The following is an 18,101-nucleotide window of genomic DNA, read 5'->3' as shown; positions in this document are numbered from 1 at the left end:
GATCAAAATCATTCATCATCGTTATAATTTCTGGCTGTCGACAAAGATGGGAAAACCATGAAGCAGGATGTGACGATCGAGTAAAAAATAGATCAGTCTAACAAATTTCTCAGGCTGAAAAGAGGCATCTACGATCAGGATTTTTTTTTTTTTTTTTTTTTTTTTCAGCAGACAAGCTAATCTGGTTCACCTTCCTTGTCGCCTGTTTTTTTTATTTTTTTTATTTCGTCTTCTAGGACAACATGGTGAGATACGCTGCCACTCCAGCCAACAGCTCCAAGAGTAAGTCGAAAGGGAAAAAAACTATAGCAGGAGCGTAGTTCAACAATATTTTATCTTGTGATGAAATGAAAGAATAAAAGACTAGTTGATTAATACGCGGGAAAACAGTAGACGCAGAGGAAATAGAAGTCTAATCAATAATCTATCCAACTGAACAACACTTCCGTCCGAAAATCAACTTTCTGAAACATATAAATAGCTGCTATGTCTCGCGGCTCCTACCTCCGTGTTCATTTCAAGAACACACGTGAGGTTGCTGCTGCCATCTCTGGCATGAAGTTGAAGAAGGCCCTCACCTACCTCGAGGCCGTCAAGGATCACAAGCAGGTCATTCCTTTCCGCCGCTTCAACGGTGGTATTGGTCGTACTGCTCAGGCCAAGCATTTCGGTATGACCATGGGTCGCTGGCCCGTCAAGTCCGTTGAGTTTGTCACTGACTTGCTCAAGAACGCTGAGTCCAACGCTGAGGTAAACCATCAAATTGGACCCTATAGAAAACACTGGAAAACTGGAGTAATGTAACAGATTAGTAATCGGGATGAAGCGCAAATACAGTAGACAGTTAGCAACAGGAGCCACACAGGACTAAAACAAAATTTGCTAGTCCTTCGAGCAATGAAGTACTGATGTCGCATAAGGCAATGGCATTTTTGACCTAAAAAAAAAAAAAAAAACAAAAAAAGTTAACATTACCTTATATCCGGAATTTAATGCTCAGCATATGTGAAGGGCTTCATACAATCAGGAAAAAGAATCAGGAGAAGACGAGCCATTCATAACTACTTGTGAACAAAAGCGGAGGAAATGAACAGAGATATACGACAGCGCATATATCAACCATGGATCAATGTCGAAAACTATAATCACACTGGTTTCTGTATGATTTGTTGACCTGGAATGCCTTTTCTTTCTCCAACGGAACGATATACTTTGTAATATTGTTTTCTAGGTCAAGGGTTTGGATCAGGATGCTCTTGTCGTTAAGCACATTCAGGTCAACCAGGCTCCTCGCCAACGTCGCCGTACCTACCGTGCTCACGGTCGCATCAACCCTTACATGTCTTCCCCCTGCCATATTGAGATCATTGTTGCTGAGGAGAACGAGGCTGTTAAACGTGAAGTTGAGCCTAAGAAGTCCAAGCTTAACGCTCGTCAGCTCGCTGCCCGTGCTCGTCGTGCTTAAGTACATGTAATAAAACCAAAAACCATCATCGTCCCTCTGATCTCTTGGTTTTTTTTCTCCCTCGCCTTCATTCCATCAATAGCCATATAAAATCAAGGAATACAGAGATCTTTCTTGTAAACAAACAAAAAAAATCATATACCTTTGTCACCTGTTCGAGTTACTTTGTATCATTTTTAAATTGGTCTGTGTAAATTATATGGTATTGTACATTTATTTGAAAAGTGCTTACATGTCCACCATCATATCAGAATTTTGCGTTTCATCATCAAGATGCGGAAATCGTGATCGGGTCTGGAAATTCTGCGACTGTAAATGTTCTTGGGCTTGCTTTTCCACTAGATTTAGCGTAATACGACTCAAGAAAGCAGGGATACTGCCCAATTGATTGACCCAATATTCAAACGTCTCTTTATGTTCTTCCATGAACTTTTCACTCCCTGAGCCTGCAAACTGCATGGTTCCCTCGTCATTAATACCCGAAGTGAAGACGAACGACTGCTGGTTCCCAATGCTATAAACAGAGATCAGCTCGACACGACCGTTGTCCAGAAAATTGACCTTGTAACCTAGTAGAGATCTCATAGCCTCCAAGAACTCATCCGCCTTCAATGTCCAGGACTAAGGGAATGGAGCAACAACAGCAATAATAATAATAATAATAATAATAAAACCTTTTTAGCAAATGCAACGTGATGAACCAAAATACTTGAACATGGCAGGTGCATAAACTCACCTCCTTCAGACGTTTTGAACGCTTGTCCTTTTCTGCCATTTCTTCCAATAAGCGCTCGTGGTCATCCTTGAGGCGGTTGTAACTTGCAGCGGGGATTAATCCTTCATCAGGGATGGTCACGTCTTGGTTTTGCTCTACATGGAATCCAGCCTGCTGTTGCTGTTGCTGTTGCTGTTGCTGTTGCTGGAACTCTGCCACGACCTTTAAAAGTGCTGCATTCTCTTCCCGCAAGGAATCCAGCATATGCTGCCGGACAGCTTGGTATCTTGACGCAGGACTATCTTTAATTTCCAGGATACGGGATGTTACAGGATTGAAAGCTCCAGCTCCAATGGCCATCTCAAGCTCTAACACCTTCGAATCCAAGGAAGAGTTCTCCTTGCGTAACATCTCCATTTCTTGCTCCAGTCGTAATTTGGCTAGTAGACCCCAGAAAAGAAATCTCATTTTTGTTAAGTTGTTGAATGATGCTGAATATTTTGATTCAGATTGCCCCAGATCCATTCAACATTTACCTTCAAACAAGGTTTGTTTCTCCTTGCTCAATTGACTAAATGCTATAGAGTCGCTGTTCTGAATCGCTCGCAATAACTGAAGGCTAGCTGATGGTTGTTCAGGCTCATCATTGCTGTTCGAAGACATGATAGCCCTATCCAATTTTTCGTGATATTCCTGAACAAGTTTCTCAAGTTCTTGAATCCTTGCATTCTTTTGGTTATCGTATGATCCACCCATAAGCTGAGCTTCTTCTGTATCATATGATTTCTACAAATATTATCATCACAATTAGTTAATGTTTAGTAGTAGAATCATTGATTCTGTATACTAAGTAAAAAGCCACGCTCCACAATATGCACAGCGTAGAAATGCTTACCAACTGCTCTCTTAGACTTTCCACTTGGCGGAGAGCCAGATTCTTGCTTCTCTCATGTTGTCTTGCCAATGAGCTCTGTTTCCTGCAAGCCTCCTCTTGATCGACTAGGGCCTTCTTTAAATTTTCGACTTGTGATTCCAACTCTTTAATATAAGTGTCACGATATTTAACAGTAGCCTCAAGTTCGCCTTTTATCTCGATTAACGCCGCCTTCTCGCCACGGAGGCTGGCAACAGTCTTTGTAAGATCGTATGGTGAGTTGAAATCCGTGGCGTCCGGCTTTTCCAGGAATGCAGTCCTATATACACATCATCGTGAGAATGACATTCAATATTAGGGTAAAATAGAAGTACAAATGATTGTCATTTTCTCTCGTCCATAGCTGTGCTTCTCCATGACATATACCATTGCTGTTTCTCCTTGATAAGGACCTCGTTCTTAACCTCTAGCATACCACATTTGACGCGAAGATCATCAAGCATCTTGAGTTTTTGCTCGAGCCCTGTCTTTTCTTCTTTTAATACCTCCACGTTCCTGTACATCTCTTTGAAGTGTTTGCAATCTGCTGTCAACTGCCTATTAGTGCTTTCAAGCTGCTTGATATAAGCCACTTGGTTTTTAAGCTCCCTTTCTATACGAGCCATATCCTCTAGTCCTTGCTCATTGAGTTTCAGCTGTCTATTTTGATCCTCCAGCTCCATGATCTTATCCAAGGCTTCTGCTAATTGCTTGTGCTTCTCTGCCAACAGAGCACTATGAGAGTTGCTGTTGTCCTGGGTCTCTGCTAGAGTCTGTTGTTGATGTGCTAATGATGAGGTCAGTGACCGCACCTTGTGTGAGAGCTCACTTTCTGTCGCACGACTTTGCTCTCGAAGTTGTGCAAACCGTTCTTTAAGATCCATGTTTTCCTCCCGAAGACTCCTTATAATTTCATTCGATGAGTTCTTTAAAGAGTGAACAATTGGGATTTATTAGCTTAGCTTATCTCACACGACGTTGAAAACCTGGAATTGACAAGTGGAATTCGCGATGGCTTTTTACCTTGGACTCTATGTCTGCCTCCTTCGAGGCTTGTAGCTGCTGAGTCAGACTCTTCTCTTGTTCGTACAGGAATCGACGTTGGCTTTCTAATGAGTCTATTCTAGCCATCAGCTTCTTGTTCAAGATTTCTGACTCTCGTAATGATTTCTGCAAGTTAATGATCGTTCGCTCTGAGTCCGTTCTCGTAACTGATAGTTCATACTGTGTATCTTTTAGTTTCTTCCTAGTCTGCTCATAATCTAATTTCCGCGAGAGAAGTTGTTTTCACTTAGTCACTGCGATAAAAAATATAAAATCCTTCGCTCCTATTTGATCTATAAGAGTGCTTATTTATGTACCGTCAGGCTCATTCCCGCGTACTCGCGTCCTATATTGCGATATGTCATTTTCCTGATCTAATGCTGATATTGAAGGTCTTCCTGAAGGCGACGACACGCGTCCTATGAGGCTCTAAGCGACGATTATAAAATTTAAGGAAGAGCAAAACTCGTTTAGAGTCTCATATGCCCCTCATTCCTATAATAGTCACTGAACGGGGGTGACAATTGAGTATGGAGTATCATACCATAACTGGTGAAGTGGCTCCGGGGCCTAGCCCAGACTGCTGGGTCAATGCAGGTGTAAAGGTTCGCTGAGGTGATCCCGGGTTGACGAAAGTACCCACTGCGACCCCTGTCTTTTTTTGAGCAAAAGGTACCCTGACTTCCTGTCTATTATTAGAGTCTGCCTGACTTTCTGAAGATCCATTCATGAAGCGTCGAATTGAGTCCTGATCTTCATTGGACTGACTCATGCTTGCTTATATTGATACCGATGGACCGATGGTAATGGTTGAGGTTGAAAATGAAAAGGAATAAGCTTTTTACTCAATGTCGTGACTGTGGCCAAAAAGGCAGAGTGAGTGCCCTTAAGTAAATCGAGTAAACAAAAAGCTCGGGGAGACTTGCCTTGGTCCAACCAGAAGCTTGAACAACAGCAACCCTTTATTGTGCTAATCCTCTAAGTCATTACAAGCTCTGTTACTCCACCACTCGCTGCTTCACCATGTCCTCTATTGCAAAGGAAATCCTTACAAAGTCAAGCAATGCCTTGCCTCTCATCTCAAGGGCTACACAACCTAAGAACCTATACAGAGCACTGAAGGTCATGGATGGCAACGGAATTGGAGAGACTGTTGTAAGTGTTGCCTCCCACCACTTTTCACAGCAAACGATATCAACACGACAAGCAACATGAAAGGCAAATGGGGTATGATAGTACGGGGGCTGATTGAGAAAGGATATAGTTGGAAACCTATTGACCCAGGAAGTTCTCAGTAATTGTACAGGGCCTACCATCATAACTTGATCTATCGAATGGATTGTCATCAATTACTTCTTCAGGAACGCATATGTTGATCTTGTTATCACGGGAAACATAAGGCTTGCCCTGTATCCTATTACACTATGGATGGAAGATATCTGTAATGCTAAGAAAAAAAGATCTAAATATTTGTACACGGCAGAATGTTCACTCTCTTTTTTTTTTTTTTTTTTTTTTTTTTTATTACACTCATAAACTACATAGACAACAACAAAACTGCTCAAAAAAGGATTCACAGATTGCTACTACAAGGTCACCTCACTTGAGCTCCGTGGGCCTGAATTGAACCACGGAAAAGCTTATGGCGTTGAAGTCTGGAAGGGCAAGGTCTTGAACGACGGTAAACCTGTTGAGATTCGTGGAGGTTTGAAGTGGAACTGGGTTAAATACACACCAACAAGTGAGCATGTGTCAACAAAAGCTGTGGCATGAAGCTGGGCGTCATTAGGTGGACATAGACTGGATAAAGATTGTCTTCTTTTCTCAATATAATCATTGTATTAAAACCCACGTATTACAAGAACTATGGGATATATTTATTACGGTAATATTTGGTTATGATTGTAAAATAAGAATTAACGAAGGAAGAACCTCTATTCGTGGGGCTGCCTCTAATAATAATAAACAAAGATGGCATGTCTAGATAAATTTGAAGATGATTTTTAGCGGTGGTAGCGACTTCAGAACTTTTCCATTTCTTAATAGTTGTAATGAGATGTCATATCATTGAGGACGGTGTTGAGAAGATCAGCGCCCTTCATTACTGCATTTCCAAGCGCAGCAAAGTCTGCGCTGAGCTGGTCAACTTCTTCCTCCTGCGGTTCAGACTCGTCACGACCAAAGTATTGGTTACTACTGATAGAAGTGGCTCCTGAGAATGCTTGAAGTCGGCTTGCTGCTTCTGCCTGCGCCTTTGAGTCATAGTTGTTACGGCCAAAGAATTGATCGGACGAAATGGCCTTCTGATTACCGAACTTCTCGCGGGCAGTTGTAGCCTCGACTATAAAGAAGAAGAAAAAACCAAGTTAGGTCAAAAATGTTTAAACCGAAAACTATACTATACCTATATAAAAATATGGTCATGACAGTCTTACCATGCGATGACGAATAGCTGGTCGATGGTCGATTTGAGGGTACAGCGCCAAAACCCATACGGCCCATACCCATTCCGAGACGGGCCAATCCTTCTTGATCTCCCTTTGCTGCCTCACCAGCGGTGTTGGCTTGATAATAGTTGACAAGAGTAGATTGGGGCTGCTTCTTTGCATTCGCTGCATCAGCAGCTCGCTGGGCAGCTCTCTCAGCTGCTGCCAGCTTTTCTAGTCTCTCCTGCTCAGCAGCCTCTGCTCCCAAAGCAGCAATCCTTTCAGCTTCAGCTTTAGCTCTATTCTCAGCCTCCTCAAAACTTCCACCATTGACTTTCTTGACGCCCAACTTCATAGGCTTGGAAGCACCAACGGTTGTCTTCTTGGGAGTCAAGGTCGAACGTTGGGGACGTACCAAACTTGTGCGAGGGGTTGATACGGTGGAAGAAGTACCTAAGCCGACGACAGGTGGAGGAGTAGAGGAGGATGTAGGAGTTGATGTTCCTGACGAAGACTTTGTTGGCTGATTCCATGTGTTAAAGAAGTCGTCATCGTCGGCGGCAGCAGAAGCAGAAACTACTGCAGTCTTGACTGTCTCTTTAGCCTCTGGAATCAGGCGGCCTGGATTACTGTGAACGAAATCAAACAATTAAAGTTGAGAGTCATGGTCATGCAGGACAACCGTTAGAGGCTTAAACAAAATCTCTGAGAGTAAACAGCCCAATTATAGGCTAGAATTTTTGGAAGTAAAAATAGCACATACCTGATCGCATCCTCAGTCTTGCGCTGTTCAAGCTTTTCCTTGTATGCAATGGCGATCTTGGAAGTATACTTTGTTTTTGCATCCTTGCTGCTGCCAAGAAGCGATTTGTTGAAAAACTCATGCAGAGCAGCATTACCGCCAACTTTCATTGTACGAAGCTGATCCCATGTCCAGGAATCAAGCAATGATGATCTACAAAATGGATAAAATCATAGAAAAGTAAATATATATGCCCATTATACACAGATTTAAAACGCATAGACTAAGAGATCATAGAATAAGGATTTAGGGATCTATTACCTGACAAAGGAGATATGAACACCAAGGTTGCGATGGACAGAGCTGCAATCAAAGCAAAGAAAAATACCAAAAGGGATGCTGCACCAGTCAGGATTCTTTGCGTTACAGTCAGCGCACATCTATTGAGAATAGAATGGTGGTAATAATACAAAATCCAATCTAACAATTAATTGATGCTCCGAAAAACAGAGGTATTTTGCCATTCATGGAAACGGAGTGCTGTGTTTCTTTGGCTTTTGCAGTGATTTCGGCCTGTCTCCACTGTAAAATTGATAGCTATAGTCCAAGAAGTCTCTAGCGTTTAGATCCCTCAAGAGAAGTCTTTCTGATTCCTGTAATGTCGGACGACATCTGGTCCTGAATATGCAAGGTATAAATGAGTCATCGGATGGCATGACATTGACTTGCCTTATTGGCGTGCTGTGACTTGAGGCGCTTGAAGAAATCCTGTGTTTCCTGCTTTGTAGGTTCAGGGGCTGTCATGGTTGGTATATGTGAAAGACTGATTGAAGATGTGTTGTTCGATAATGAATGGAGAGAAGATGAGAAGGAGATGAACGAGATGAAAGCAGAAGGATGAATGCGAGATAGAACTCAGTATGCATCACGTGAAGTAATAATAATGCTGGTGGTATGGGTGTATTGGATCGAATCTGGGTTGCTTTTCTGTCTTTGGAAGCTGAGAGCCATTTCGGATTACTGGAAGAACTGAAAGCAGGGGAGAATGACACGATAGGAACCTTCTCTGTACAAATTTGTTTACAGTGAATTAGTCGAATGTGAAATTTTTCGCTTATGCAATTGAGAATAGGATCTGTTCAATCTAAAAAAAAAAAAAAAGATCGGTAATCTTGTATCCCACAGAACCTCACTGGGAAAAAAGATAGAAATGCATGTATCCTCACTTTTTGTCATGTGTACCTGTGTACCCGTGTGCCATGGTTGTTGCAAGTATAAAAGGGCCAGCAAACTGCGGTGCTGTTTTGCTCCTCCTCTGCTCTTGAAGACAATTTTTTTTCTGTATCGTTTTTTTTCCCTCATTTCTCGCTGCTGCTGATTTTCTGTTCTCCTCAACTCTAGCAGATACACTTATAAAAAGTACAACAGGAGTCTACTCTAGTAGACAATCGTTCATTTTTGTTATTTGTTGGAGTTGAGCGAACATCCATAAGGAAACAGTCAGTAGCTTGAGAAATACCCTGAAGAGAAAAAAAGCGGCACTTAAGGAATTCCTGAAAGAGTCAGGGCAACAACTATCATCTTCATTCACGTATACCTTAACGATCCCTCTCCCTTTTTTCCTCCTTCCCATCTTTCCCTATCCAATCTCCACTGTCACCCGCCTCTTGGAACCAATCAGTCGTGCCCTGAATTTGTTTACAATTTTTCAAGAGAGACAAGGGCACGCTCCTATTTGCATCAATATGGCACAGCAGTTTCAGGATGTTCAATTGGACGACGTAGTCAAAAAGGTTCGTATCCGAGAAGGTGGCGATGGTCGCTCCTATGTCCTTGTGGAAGATATTCGTGATGCATTCCTCTACTTTGGTGACAAGTTTGAGCTCCATGGAAAGCCTGTTCCTTTCCTTGAGAATGGGTTTCATGAGAGGTAGGTTAACGATGCATAATACACCCATGTTTTCTGGTGGGTTGATCATATGTTTAATTGCCAACAAACCGCCTAACTCTACATAATATCCAAATCCTAATTTAAACACAACATCTTAGACTCTATCCAGAGAGGATCGCGTCGTATCCGACTGAAGTCCTGACGGTCGTGCCAGTTCTCCCTGCGCCCTCAGAGCCATCATCCGCAGCTCTGTCTTCGTCTCTACAGATTACTGCTGTTCATCCACCATTATCGTCTTGCAGCATCCCCCCGTTCTTGAGCTCTGATGTAGCAAGACAAGAGTCTCTCCATACGCTTTTGGACTCACAGACTAAAAAGTTGATGAACGTGCTTGATACCATGCAGGCTCAAGTCGACAGGCTTGAACGCAATGCCCAAATATCGGAAGGCAAATTGGCTGAAATCTTGGCTGCTCAAAAGAACATTGCTGAAACCCAGGACAAGCTGATGGTCAAGATGGATACCATGATCGCAAATACAGAGGCGCTCTTGACGCAAACCTATGAGCTGCATGAGTACACGCTCCCTCGGTTATTCATTGTTCTTCCTGAGGTTGCTTACCATGGGATCAATCCGGCTCAGATCCTTAGTAAATATGCGGCTGTCAAGTTTCGACTCTATTTCCTTTGTGAATGTGGAACTCATACGAATCCCACAGGGCCCCATCATATGAACCATATTCATACTGCACGACACGAAGGATATGAGATTAAGCATCCCACAGCGTTCTTTCAGAAGTACGGGCCCCATGCCCTGCGCCTACTGCATGCGCTTAAGCTTGGCCTCAATCTCGCCAACGGGGTTATTCCGGCATTATCCACTATCAATTTGATAGACCTGCCCGCACAGCTAGGGAAAGATCTAGAATCCAGAGTGTCGGCCAGTATCCAATATTTAACAGCTTACCAGCGCACGATGGACCCTAGCTTGTCCGGTATGACTCGCACTGATCGTTCTACCACTTGTCAATCTCGTGCTGCACCTGCATCCTCAAGCATGATGGGGGAGTTGGAATGCCCTCCGAGCCCTTTAGATGCTATTGTTGAAGTCGAGGGTGCGGACCTTCGCCGATTGAATGCGTATTTGGAAAAAAAGGATCAGGATCGTGCTCTTGGCAATTTATTCAGGACAGTGGATGCGAGAGGCCATGTGAAGTGGATATGTCTGGATCACTTTCGCTCGACCTACCACCAAAGACGGGATCGTGAGTTTGAGAACGAGATTTTAATGCACCGTGGCCAGTATGATAGACGTCTCGGCATTGTCACAGTGGTCTTGCCTTCTTCTGAAGCCATCACCAGATTTATGGATGCTATGACTCAAGCTGGGTCCTTTAATGAACTCGATGTTCAACTGCGCAGTTATGGCTGCCAAGACCTCAAAATCCTTGGTGATTCACTTAGTAAGACAAATGTCTCGAAACTGATCCTTACTGCTCATCAATACAAAGGAATTTCGTCCCTATGCAAGAAGAAACTGCCGCCAGTTCTTGAAATAATGGCAGCCGGAAAGGTTCGCTATTTTGAGTTTAAGGATATCAAGGATCTTATCCCTCCTCGCGGAGTCCAAATCCCTAAGACTATGTCAGGTGTTCGCTCCCTGGAACTAACTGGCATCTCCGTCAAGGAAGGCCATGAGGTGCTTGGTGAGATGCTTCAAGCCTTCAAACATCTGGCTGTTTTCCACTTGGAGGAGACAAAGCTGAAGGAGACCCGACTAAAATCTGTGCTTAATGGCCTCTCATCGTGCCAGGATCTACAAGTACTGTCCTTCCGCAACTGCGAGATCCAGAGCGAAAGCGCTGAAACCATTGCAGAGTTCCTCAAGACCTGCTTGACACTTAAGGAGCTAGACCTAAGTCAGAATGAGTTCGATGATGTTGGCTGTTGTGAAATCATTCAGGCAGTTGGTAGCCAACTTACAAAGCTCTTGCTCAATGACACGGGTTTTGGTGACGAAGCAGCTATGGCATTGGAGCGTGTCGTTAGCGGAAAATTACTGAAGATCCTTGATATTTCTGACTCTTCAAATAAGCTGGGGCCAGATGCGACAGAGTGCATCATTCGGCTAGGGGGTCGTCTCCATTGCGTCGAATTAGCGTTTCCAAGGATCCAGTCATCTGCTGACGAAGTCTGTGCAAGGATCGTGCAAGCTCTGGATGCAAGTAAACTGGAGCGGCTTGTGATAGAAGGAAACGATTGTGGTGACCATACTGCAGCGGCTCTAGCGCAGATGCTCTCTGATCCTGCTCGCCCTTGTGCTGCTCTCACCACCTTCAAAATTAACCTCCCAAAAGTCACTCATGCTGGAGCTATAGTGTTGGCAACTGCTCTTCCTCAAGGCTGCCAGACGGTCAAGATCTCATTGCGTAGTCCACACCTGTTCCTGGAAGATATGCCTAAGACGACGGCTGTCAAGTCCCTATTTACGGCCGTCTGCGCTCGGGTGACTTATCTGACCCTCAGCCAAGTTGAGATGAGCGATGATGAAGCACTGCTGCTCTGTGATGCTATTCAATCCACGGACATCCTCTGTCGACTGGAATACCTAGATATCTCGAGGAACAGGATGACGCCGGCTGGTGCGGCCATGGTACTTGGAACTCCATCATAATTGTACTCTGAAAACATTGCGTATCGAGAGTTCATCTTTTGAAGTTCTTGGGTCCATGGGCTCTGCCGTTCAACGATTTTTAATGACAAACCGGACTCTGTGTCGCCTTTCAATTTCACATACGAACCTCCGTGAGCTAACCGAGGGGTTGATCTGTAACGGTAATACGCTTTTGGGAATTGAAGCTCAACATGTTGATGGCAAAATCGATGATGTTTTTGCATTTGTTGGCTTCCTCAAATCGGATCGTAATAAGTTGTTGCGGCTTGTAATCACATAAGCACGTATCTGCGATGATGATCGCTCACTCGAGCATCTCAGCCAAGCTTTAAAGCAGAACCGGTCGCTCTTGGACCTAGAGTGGGATTACGATAAAGATATTAAAGGCGATAGCCATATTCTGCAGCGCTATCTAGATCGGAACCGCGATCTCTGGCGCAACAGCTTCGATGCAAAGGAAGGAGATCTTGTCCTGGCAGGAATTGATTCCTGGACTGCGCGTGCTATCAGTCGAGGTATCGAATGACTTTGATCAAGGCAAAAAAAAAAAAAAAAAAAAAAAAAAAAAAAAAAAAAAAAAGAAAAAGAAAGAGATGAGCTATTGTTATGAAAATAAAACAAAACAAAATGAAATGAAATAAAGTAAAGTATTATACCGTAGAATAATAGAAAAAATTGCGGTTTGTAATAATATGTACATGTCTAGGTATGAGTGTTTATTATTCTACTTTTCTACTCAAGGTCGCCTAGAACCTCTTTGCTCTCCAGTCCATCATAGCCTCAATATCTTCGTCATCGTCACTTTCATCGTCATCACTTGTCATTCTGCGGTCACCTTCAGCTGCTGCACTCATCTTGGCAAACTCTTGTGCTGCCAGCCGCTCCTTCTCTTTCCTTGCCTTTTCTTGCTCCCTTACAAGATCCAAAATCGACTTCTTCTTTTTCTTTACTGGCTTCTTTGTTCCAGTAGAAGTAGCTATTGACGACGCTTTTGATTCTGATGGTGAGGGTGCTGACTGCATTGCCAATAAACGGTTTTTCTTTTCGCGCAATGCATCCAATCTTTCTTGCATCTCCACAAAAAGCTGATATTCCTCTTCTGATCGGGCTAGAATACTTTCTTCTAGCTCTTGTTCCTCTAGCTCAACCTTCTCTTCGTATGGAATATGTTCACTTGAGGTCTGTGGGCCCTGCGTTGCTGTTGATGCCACTGATACCACTGCCTGTCCTGAACGTAATGCTGCCTCCTGCTCTTCCAGTTCTTCCATATCTTGAGCCAGCGCTGCCTGCAGTGCTTTAAATTCCTCATCAGCTTGACGCTGTTGCTGATTAGCTGTCGCCCCTCCAATGTCTACTCGAGCTCTAGCATCCTCCTCAGGATCATCGAAAAACCCAGCTGGTAATACTCCATCCATAGGTTCAGCTTCTTGGACACCGTTCTCTTCATCATTCTTTCCTTCTACAGCTGTATTTGCACTTGATGAATCAAAAAATCCAGCTGGTAAACCTGCCATAGCATCTTCCTCTTCCTCAATGTCAGTAGCTGCCTGTCTATGAGCTTCTTCTACAGTATTATGGTCAATCTTAACGCGCTTTGATTCTGACGCAGCAGGAACAGAAGACTTGGTCACCGATGCCTCATTCTTTTCATCCTCGCTTTCACTTTCGCTATCGTCGTCTACATACGCGACAAGGCCTCCGGGTGCTTTCCGCTTGACGCCTTGTTGTGCCTGCCCTTGTGCTTTTTGCTGTTCTTGTTGTAACCGAAGTCTTTCTGCCGCCTCAGCTTCTTTCTTTTGCACCTGCTCCTTGACAGCCCTTAGTTTTGCAACCGCCTCCTGATGAGATTTAGAGACCAAATGAGCATTCCAGAGACTGTCTGATTTAATGGACACAGCTGGGCCACAAATGGCACATGTGAGACGAAAAGTCTTTGGATCATATTTTGCAAGAGGATGGGTGACTCGTTTGGCGGATGATGAGGACGATGCGAGAGATGGTGAGGTAGAGCCTGCTCCTGCTGTTGTAATCTTGGCGGCCTTTTGGGCTGCAAATAGGCGACGAACGTCTTTTGACATGGCTGTGACCAAAGGTAAAAAATAAATAGTGTCAAGTCAAAGAACAGATTGATCAGATTTTTACATGCGATTAGCACGCAGGGTGGTTGCATCAATTAATCGATTATAGTCACGTGGCTATAACTCGATCAGTGAACAAAAAAGGGGTGCATTGTTGTTTTATTGTTGGGACCCTCGTTTTCTTTTCATTTTTAAAAAAAGGAGGAAGAGATATTTAGATCCTTTGACTAGATTCCATTGGTTCAGGAAGAAAAAACTAGAATCATACTACTATAACCCTGTTATAAAGAGAAACAGAAGGTGGCCTCCTTTCTACTTTCCATAACAGAAGGTTTAATAAATATCGCCGCTAAAATAGAAGATTTGAATGATTGTCTATGCCTCTTTGTTTCGCCTCCTTTGAAAACTGATTTATCGTTTCAGAAAACTGCTGTGTTGCTTGTGGGCATGGTCCGGACTAAGAGCAATGTCACACAAGTCCAATTGCCCACAAAGTGTTTATAGCACCGAGTGTCGCTGTTTTGGGCACAACATTTGCTTCTCTTCTCTCTTTAACTGTGCCTCTTCACTTTCTTTCTCTTCTTTTTTTCTCTTCCATTCTTTTTCAGGCACCTCGCTCCTATTTGTTCCCTATCCCAATTTTGAACCCATCACTGTACCTTTTTTTTGTAAATTTTTTTTCTTTTGTTGATACCCAATATCGAGCCATGACTTCCACCAATCGACCTATCCAATCGTTTCAGGCATACTATGAACATCCTAATTTGACGCCTGTGAATGACACTATTATACCCCTACAACCTCGTCATGACAAAAAAAATAATCAGCTTATCATCCTTTGGAGGGATATCCAAAATGTTTTTGAGAATGCCAAGTATATCAGAGATGATGATGCTGTGATTTCCTTCGAAATCGACGACAATTTTGAAGAGTAAGATCTCAACAGCAACAGCAACAATAAAAAGAAAAAAATCTTTTAACAAAACGGTTTATTATCAACCCTTAAGCGAAAAAAAAAAAAAAAAAAAAATACATTACACTTAAACTGACCAACAGCGCTTCTGGAAACCGATGTTTGTTTATGACCTTAGGATTAAACCAGAGAGGATTCTCTATCAACCAGGTATAATTCTCAAGGTCATTGTGAGTGGTCAGCCTGCCTATCAGGATAGCAATGCAGCCACAATTGCTTTAGAGAGCGAGGCCAGTATATCCGAAGCGACTATCAATGCTCTCGACATCACAGAGTTGAGCCTTGTCCCTCATTCAAGTGGCCCCAGTCCACAAGGACAAGTAACTGGGATTACCATGCATAAAGTGTACCAATCCTTTGTCACCCAACAAGAGTTTATCAAGGGTACCATGCAGGAAGTTTGTGCTCAGCAGAGAGAAATAATTCAGTTGCAAACGCAAATTGGTCAAAAAGTGGATGATACCAACCAGATAACGCGAATGACATTTGACCTTGTGGCCGATATTCGAAACAGTGTTCAGGCTGTTTTTACTCAGACATATGAATTACATGAGTATCCGATCCCTCGTCTGTTCATTGTACTACCCACTGCGTCTCGCTTCCGTGACAAGTTTGGCAAACCTTTTTCCCATCAATTTCGTCTTTACTTTTTATGCGAGTGTGGTCAACACACCATGCGAGAAGGGAGCATGCTCCAGCATAATATCCACCTAGCCAAACACGAAGGATATGAACTAGATCAACCAACCGAGTTCTTTGAAAAGTATGGCCCCTATCTCCTCACGATGATGAGGATGGTCAAGTTCGGGTTCACGGCTGCTGGGATTTTTGTGCCACCATTAGCACAGCTAAAGATAGGGGAGGGGATCGAGTACATTCACGCCGGTGTTGACATCGCTAAGAACACGATTGGCTCTCTTGTTGATGAGACTATTATCTATATTGAGAACAAGAATACGATGGCAGAAAACGGGGTTGACATGGCAGAAGATCAGACGGAATTAGATAGCTTGGAAGTGCTCGAAGGAGCGGATTTGCGACAACTCGAATCTTATCTTAAAATGCAAGACCAAAGCCGCACGCTTGGCAACCTCTATCGAACAGTTACTGAGCAGGGACATGTAAAATGGGTATGCATTGATCACTACCGCGAGAACTATCGTGAAGCCGTAATGGAGCGTGTTAAAGAACTTGTTGAAGTGCTTGGTGGCGAATTCTTTCCAGAAGAGAGCAGAATCAAGATCAATATTCCCACCAAAACTCAGGCGAAGCTATTTTACGACGCTATAGTAAAAGCCCGTGGCATACAAGAATTGGAGGTTTCTCTCGGATGGGATGCAACAATGGCAGATCTTCGCAAATTTACGGAGACATTATCCAAGGCCAATATTGTTTCGCTGATTATGGATGGAAGTAGATTTTATGGACCACCGCTGGATCTGGCAAACTACGGTCGCCGCTATAATCCTATTTTGGAACTGATGTCTAATGGAAGGATACGCTCGATGACCATCAAGAATTTCGAGGACTTTTTTCAACATATCAGCAACTCTGCGTTAACTATGGTGACTCAAATTAAGTACCTTTCAATAAGTGTCGGATCAATTTTCATTGGCGATGGCTGGCCTATTCTGAAAAGGCTACTAGGGCAGTGTCCAGCGCTCGTTGAATTGGTGCTTGACGGATTTTACGTTAACGTAGGCATAACCCTCGATGGCCTGCTGGGCGATGGTAAAAACGTCAAACTCAAAAATCTTAAGATGCTGAGGCTAGAGCAGGATTCTTGCCAGATTACGGCTGAGTATTCACATGGTCAGATCAAGAGCATGGCAATGAGGGTCGATGACCTCCGTGTAGTCATCAGAGATTACCCCAGTTATCTAAAAGATCAACTTACAATGATAGAGTTCTGGAACCCAGTTAAAACAACGGACTATGAACACCTAGCTAACATTCTGGAGGCCAATCCGAAGCTATTTCAGATCCAGATCGGCTATGGCTCTGAAGCTGGCCCTATGATCATGATGATTGCGTCAAAAAGGCAGGAACTTCTAGAAGCAGGAAGACCATGTGCATTACGCGAGGTTTTATTCCCACATTTCGATGAAAACGTCAAGGATAACCTCTATGACAAAATGATATCAGTAGAATTCCCTGATGCTAAGGACCCATTCAACATGTCCGTCAGTATCGACATGCGGAATTTTACGACGAAGGGCTTTTCAACCCATCTGTCTGGGCTTTTTGATCTGCTTGGCCCATATATTACGTCATTAAAAGCAGACTCGACCCTTGACGACACACTTGCCGCTATTTTGGACTCCAAGAGCGAGCAAGAAGGCTCAAGCCTGACGTGGTTGAGTTGCGATCTCGAGTCGTTAACATCCGCCGGTATAGAGGCCATGATTCGTTTCATTAATCGTTCAGCAGATCTCACCTATTTCGGCGTTAATTCGAGGAACTTGGATGATGAAAATGAACGGAGCTTAGTACAGGAATTGATTAGCCAGCATGGATCACGGATTAATGCCGCCATTCTAGCGGGAAACCCGATGGAGATGTGGATATCAGATATCGCAAGAGCATGCCCAACGAGACACTACCTATCACAAATGGAGACTTTTGGTTTAACCTATAAGGATGATTTCCCATCTGACTATGTCCAGTGGCTATGTACCATGTTTTCCGCGCCCAAACAAGCACAGCTGACGTTGGCATCTTCACCCGCCGAACATGAGCTTAAATCGTCAAGCGGGGTAACACCTTCGATGACATGGCGGCCTCTTATAAGGATATCACTCCTTGAGATGAAATTCCAAAGCGAAGAATGGCAAACCATAATGAAGGCAATTGATTTTGCATGTATGGAATTTCTGAACTTCGGGATGACCAACTTTTCTCTGGAGGAATTCTCGATACTAGTCGACTGCATTCTCGCGTGTGATATTTTGACGATCCCTCTACGCCTTCTTGACCTTCGCGAAACTCAATTGACTCTATGTACAGATATTTTGAGGATCCAAGAACAGTTCTCGAGACTAAAGGCAAAAGCGATGCATCTCAGGGTAGAAGGGCTTCCAAAGCTGGACTGAGTACATGTTAGACTTCTATATATTTCAGCCCAATAACATAAACTATCATCAAATTCTTAATATGTCAGCACAGCATCATGCTTTCAAAG

At 43.4% G+C, this 18,101-nt stretch overlaps 7 protein-coding genes across 7 annotated transcripts; 4 read left to right on the top strand and 3 right to left on the bottom strand.

The window, feature by feature from the left end:
• Positions 1-242: 242 nt before the first annotated feature.
• Positions 243-1,465, top strand: BCR41DRAFT_299038 (50S ribosomal protein L22; the record flags this gene model as incomplete). The annotated part of the gene is made up of 3 exons (XM_022020507.1): positions 243-282; positions 482-750; positions 1,232-1,465. The coding sequence occupies 3 exons, from the start codon at positions 243-245 to the stop codon at positions 1,463-1,465; spliced, it is 543 nt and encodes a 180-aa protein (XP_021886184.1).
• A 228-nt stretch (positions 1,466-1,693) lies between these two features.
• On the bottom strand, positions 1,694-4,224 carry BCR41DRAFT_367133 (spindle assembly checkpoint component Mad1; the record flags this gene model as incomplete). Its single annotated transcript, XM_022026276.1, has 6 exons — positions 1,694-2,086; positions 2,202-2,620; positions 2,717-2,966; positions 3,076-3,373; positions 3,481-4,019; positions 4,117-4,224. The coding sequence occupies 6 exons, from the start codon at positions 4,222-4,224 to the stop codon at positions 1,694-1,696; spliced, it is 2,007 nt and encodes a 668-aa protein (XP_021886183.1).
• An 848-nt stretch (positions 4,225-5,072) lies between these two features.
• BCR41DRAFT_345432 (hypothetical protein) lies at positions 5,073-6,032 on the top strand. Its single transcript, XM_022022711.1, has 2 exons — positions 5,073-5,292; positions 5,683-6,032. The coding sequence occupies exons 1-2, from the start codon at positions 5,161-5,163 to the stop codon at positions 5,908-5,910; spliced, it is 360 nt and encodes a 119-aa protein (XP_021886182.1). The 5' UTR covers positions 5,073-5,160; the 3' UTR covers positions 5,911-6,032.
• BCR41DRAFT_345431 (hypothetical protein) lies at positions 6,003-8,327 on the bottom strand. The gene is made up of 5 exons (XM_022022710.1): positions 8,035-8,327; positions 7,627-7,745; positions 7,327-7,518; positions 6,573-7,192; positions 6,003-6,478 (listed from the first exon to the last, which is right to left on the bottom strand). The coding sequence occupies exons 1-5, from the start codon at positions 8,107-8,109 to the stop codon at positions 6,177-6,179; spliced, it is 1,308 nt and encodes a 435-aa protein (XP_021886181.1). The 5' UTR covers positions 8,110-8,327; the 3' UTR covers positions 6,003-6,176.
• A 723-nt stretch (positions 8,328-9,050) lies between these two features.
• On the top strand, positions 9,051-11,869 carry BCR41DRAFT_367130 (hypothetical protein; the record flags this gene model as incomplete). Its single annotated transcript, XM_022026275.1, has 2 exons — positions 9,051-9,235; positions 9,355-11,869. 2 exons carry the CDS (start codon positions 9,051-9,053, stop codon positions 11,867-11,869), a joined length of 2,700 nt encoding a protein of 899 aa, XP_021886180.1.
• Positions 11,870-12,577: 708 nt separating this feature from the next.
• On the bottom strand, positions 12,578-13,982 carry BCR41DRAFT_345428 (hypothetical protein). The gene has a single exon (XM_022022709.1). The coding sequence runs from the start codon at positions 13,945-13,947 to the stop codon at positions 12,616-12,618; it is 1,332 nt and encodes a 443-aa protein (XP_021886179.1). The 5' UTR covers positions 13,948-13,982; the 3' UTR covers positions 12,578-12,615.
• A 522-nt stretch (positions 13,983-14,504) lies between these two features.
• On the top strand, positions 14,505-18,080 carry BCR41DRAFT_418561 (hypothetical protein). Its single transcript, XM_022029639.1, has 2 exons — positions 14,505-14,878; positions 15,039-18,080. Exons 1-2 carry the CDS (start codon positions 14,655-14,657, stop codon positions 18,010-18,012), a joined length of 3,198 nt encoding a protein of 1,065 aa, XP_021886178.1. The 5' UTR covers positions 14,505-14,654; the 3' UTR covers positions 18,013-18,080.
• The last annotated feature ends 21 nt before the right edge of the window (positions 18,081-18,101 follow it).

This window comes from Lobosporangium transversale, assembly GCF_002105155.1.
Source record: "Lobosporangium transversale strain NRRL 3116 chromosome Unknown BCR41scaffold_2, whole genome shotgun sequence".
Taxonomy (NCBI): domain Eukaryota; kingdom Fungi; phylum Mortierellomycota; class Mortierellomycetes; order Mortierellales; family Mortierellaceae; genus Lobosporangium; species Lobosporangium transversale.
The sequence above is the reverse complement of the archived record's forward strand: the minus strand, read 5'-3'. Positions and strand labels throughout refer to the sequence as shown.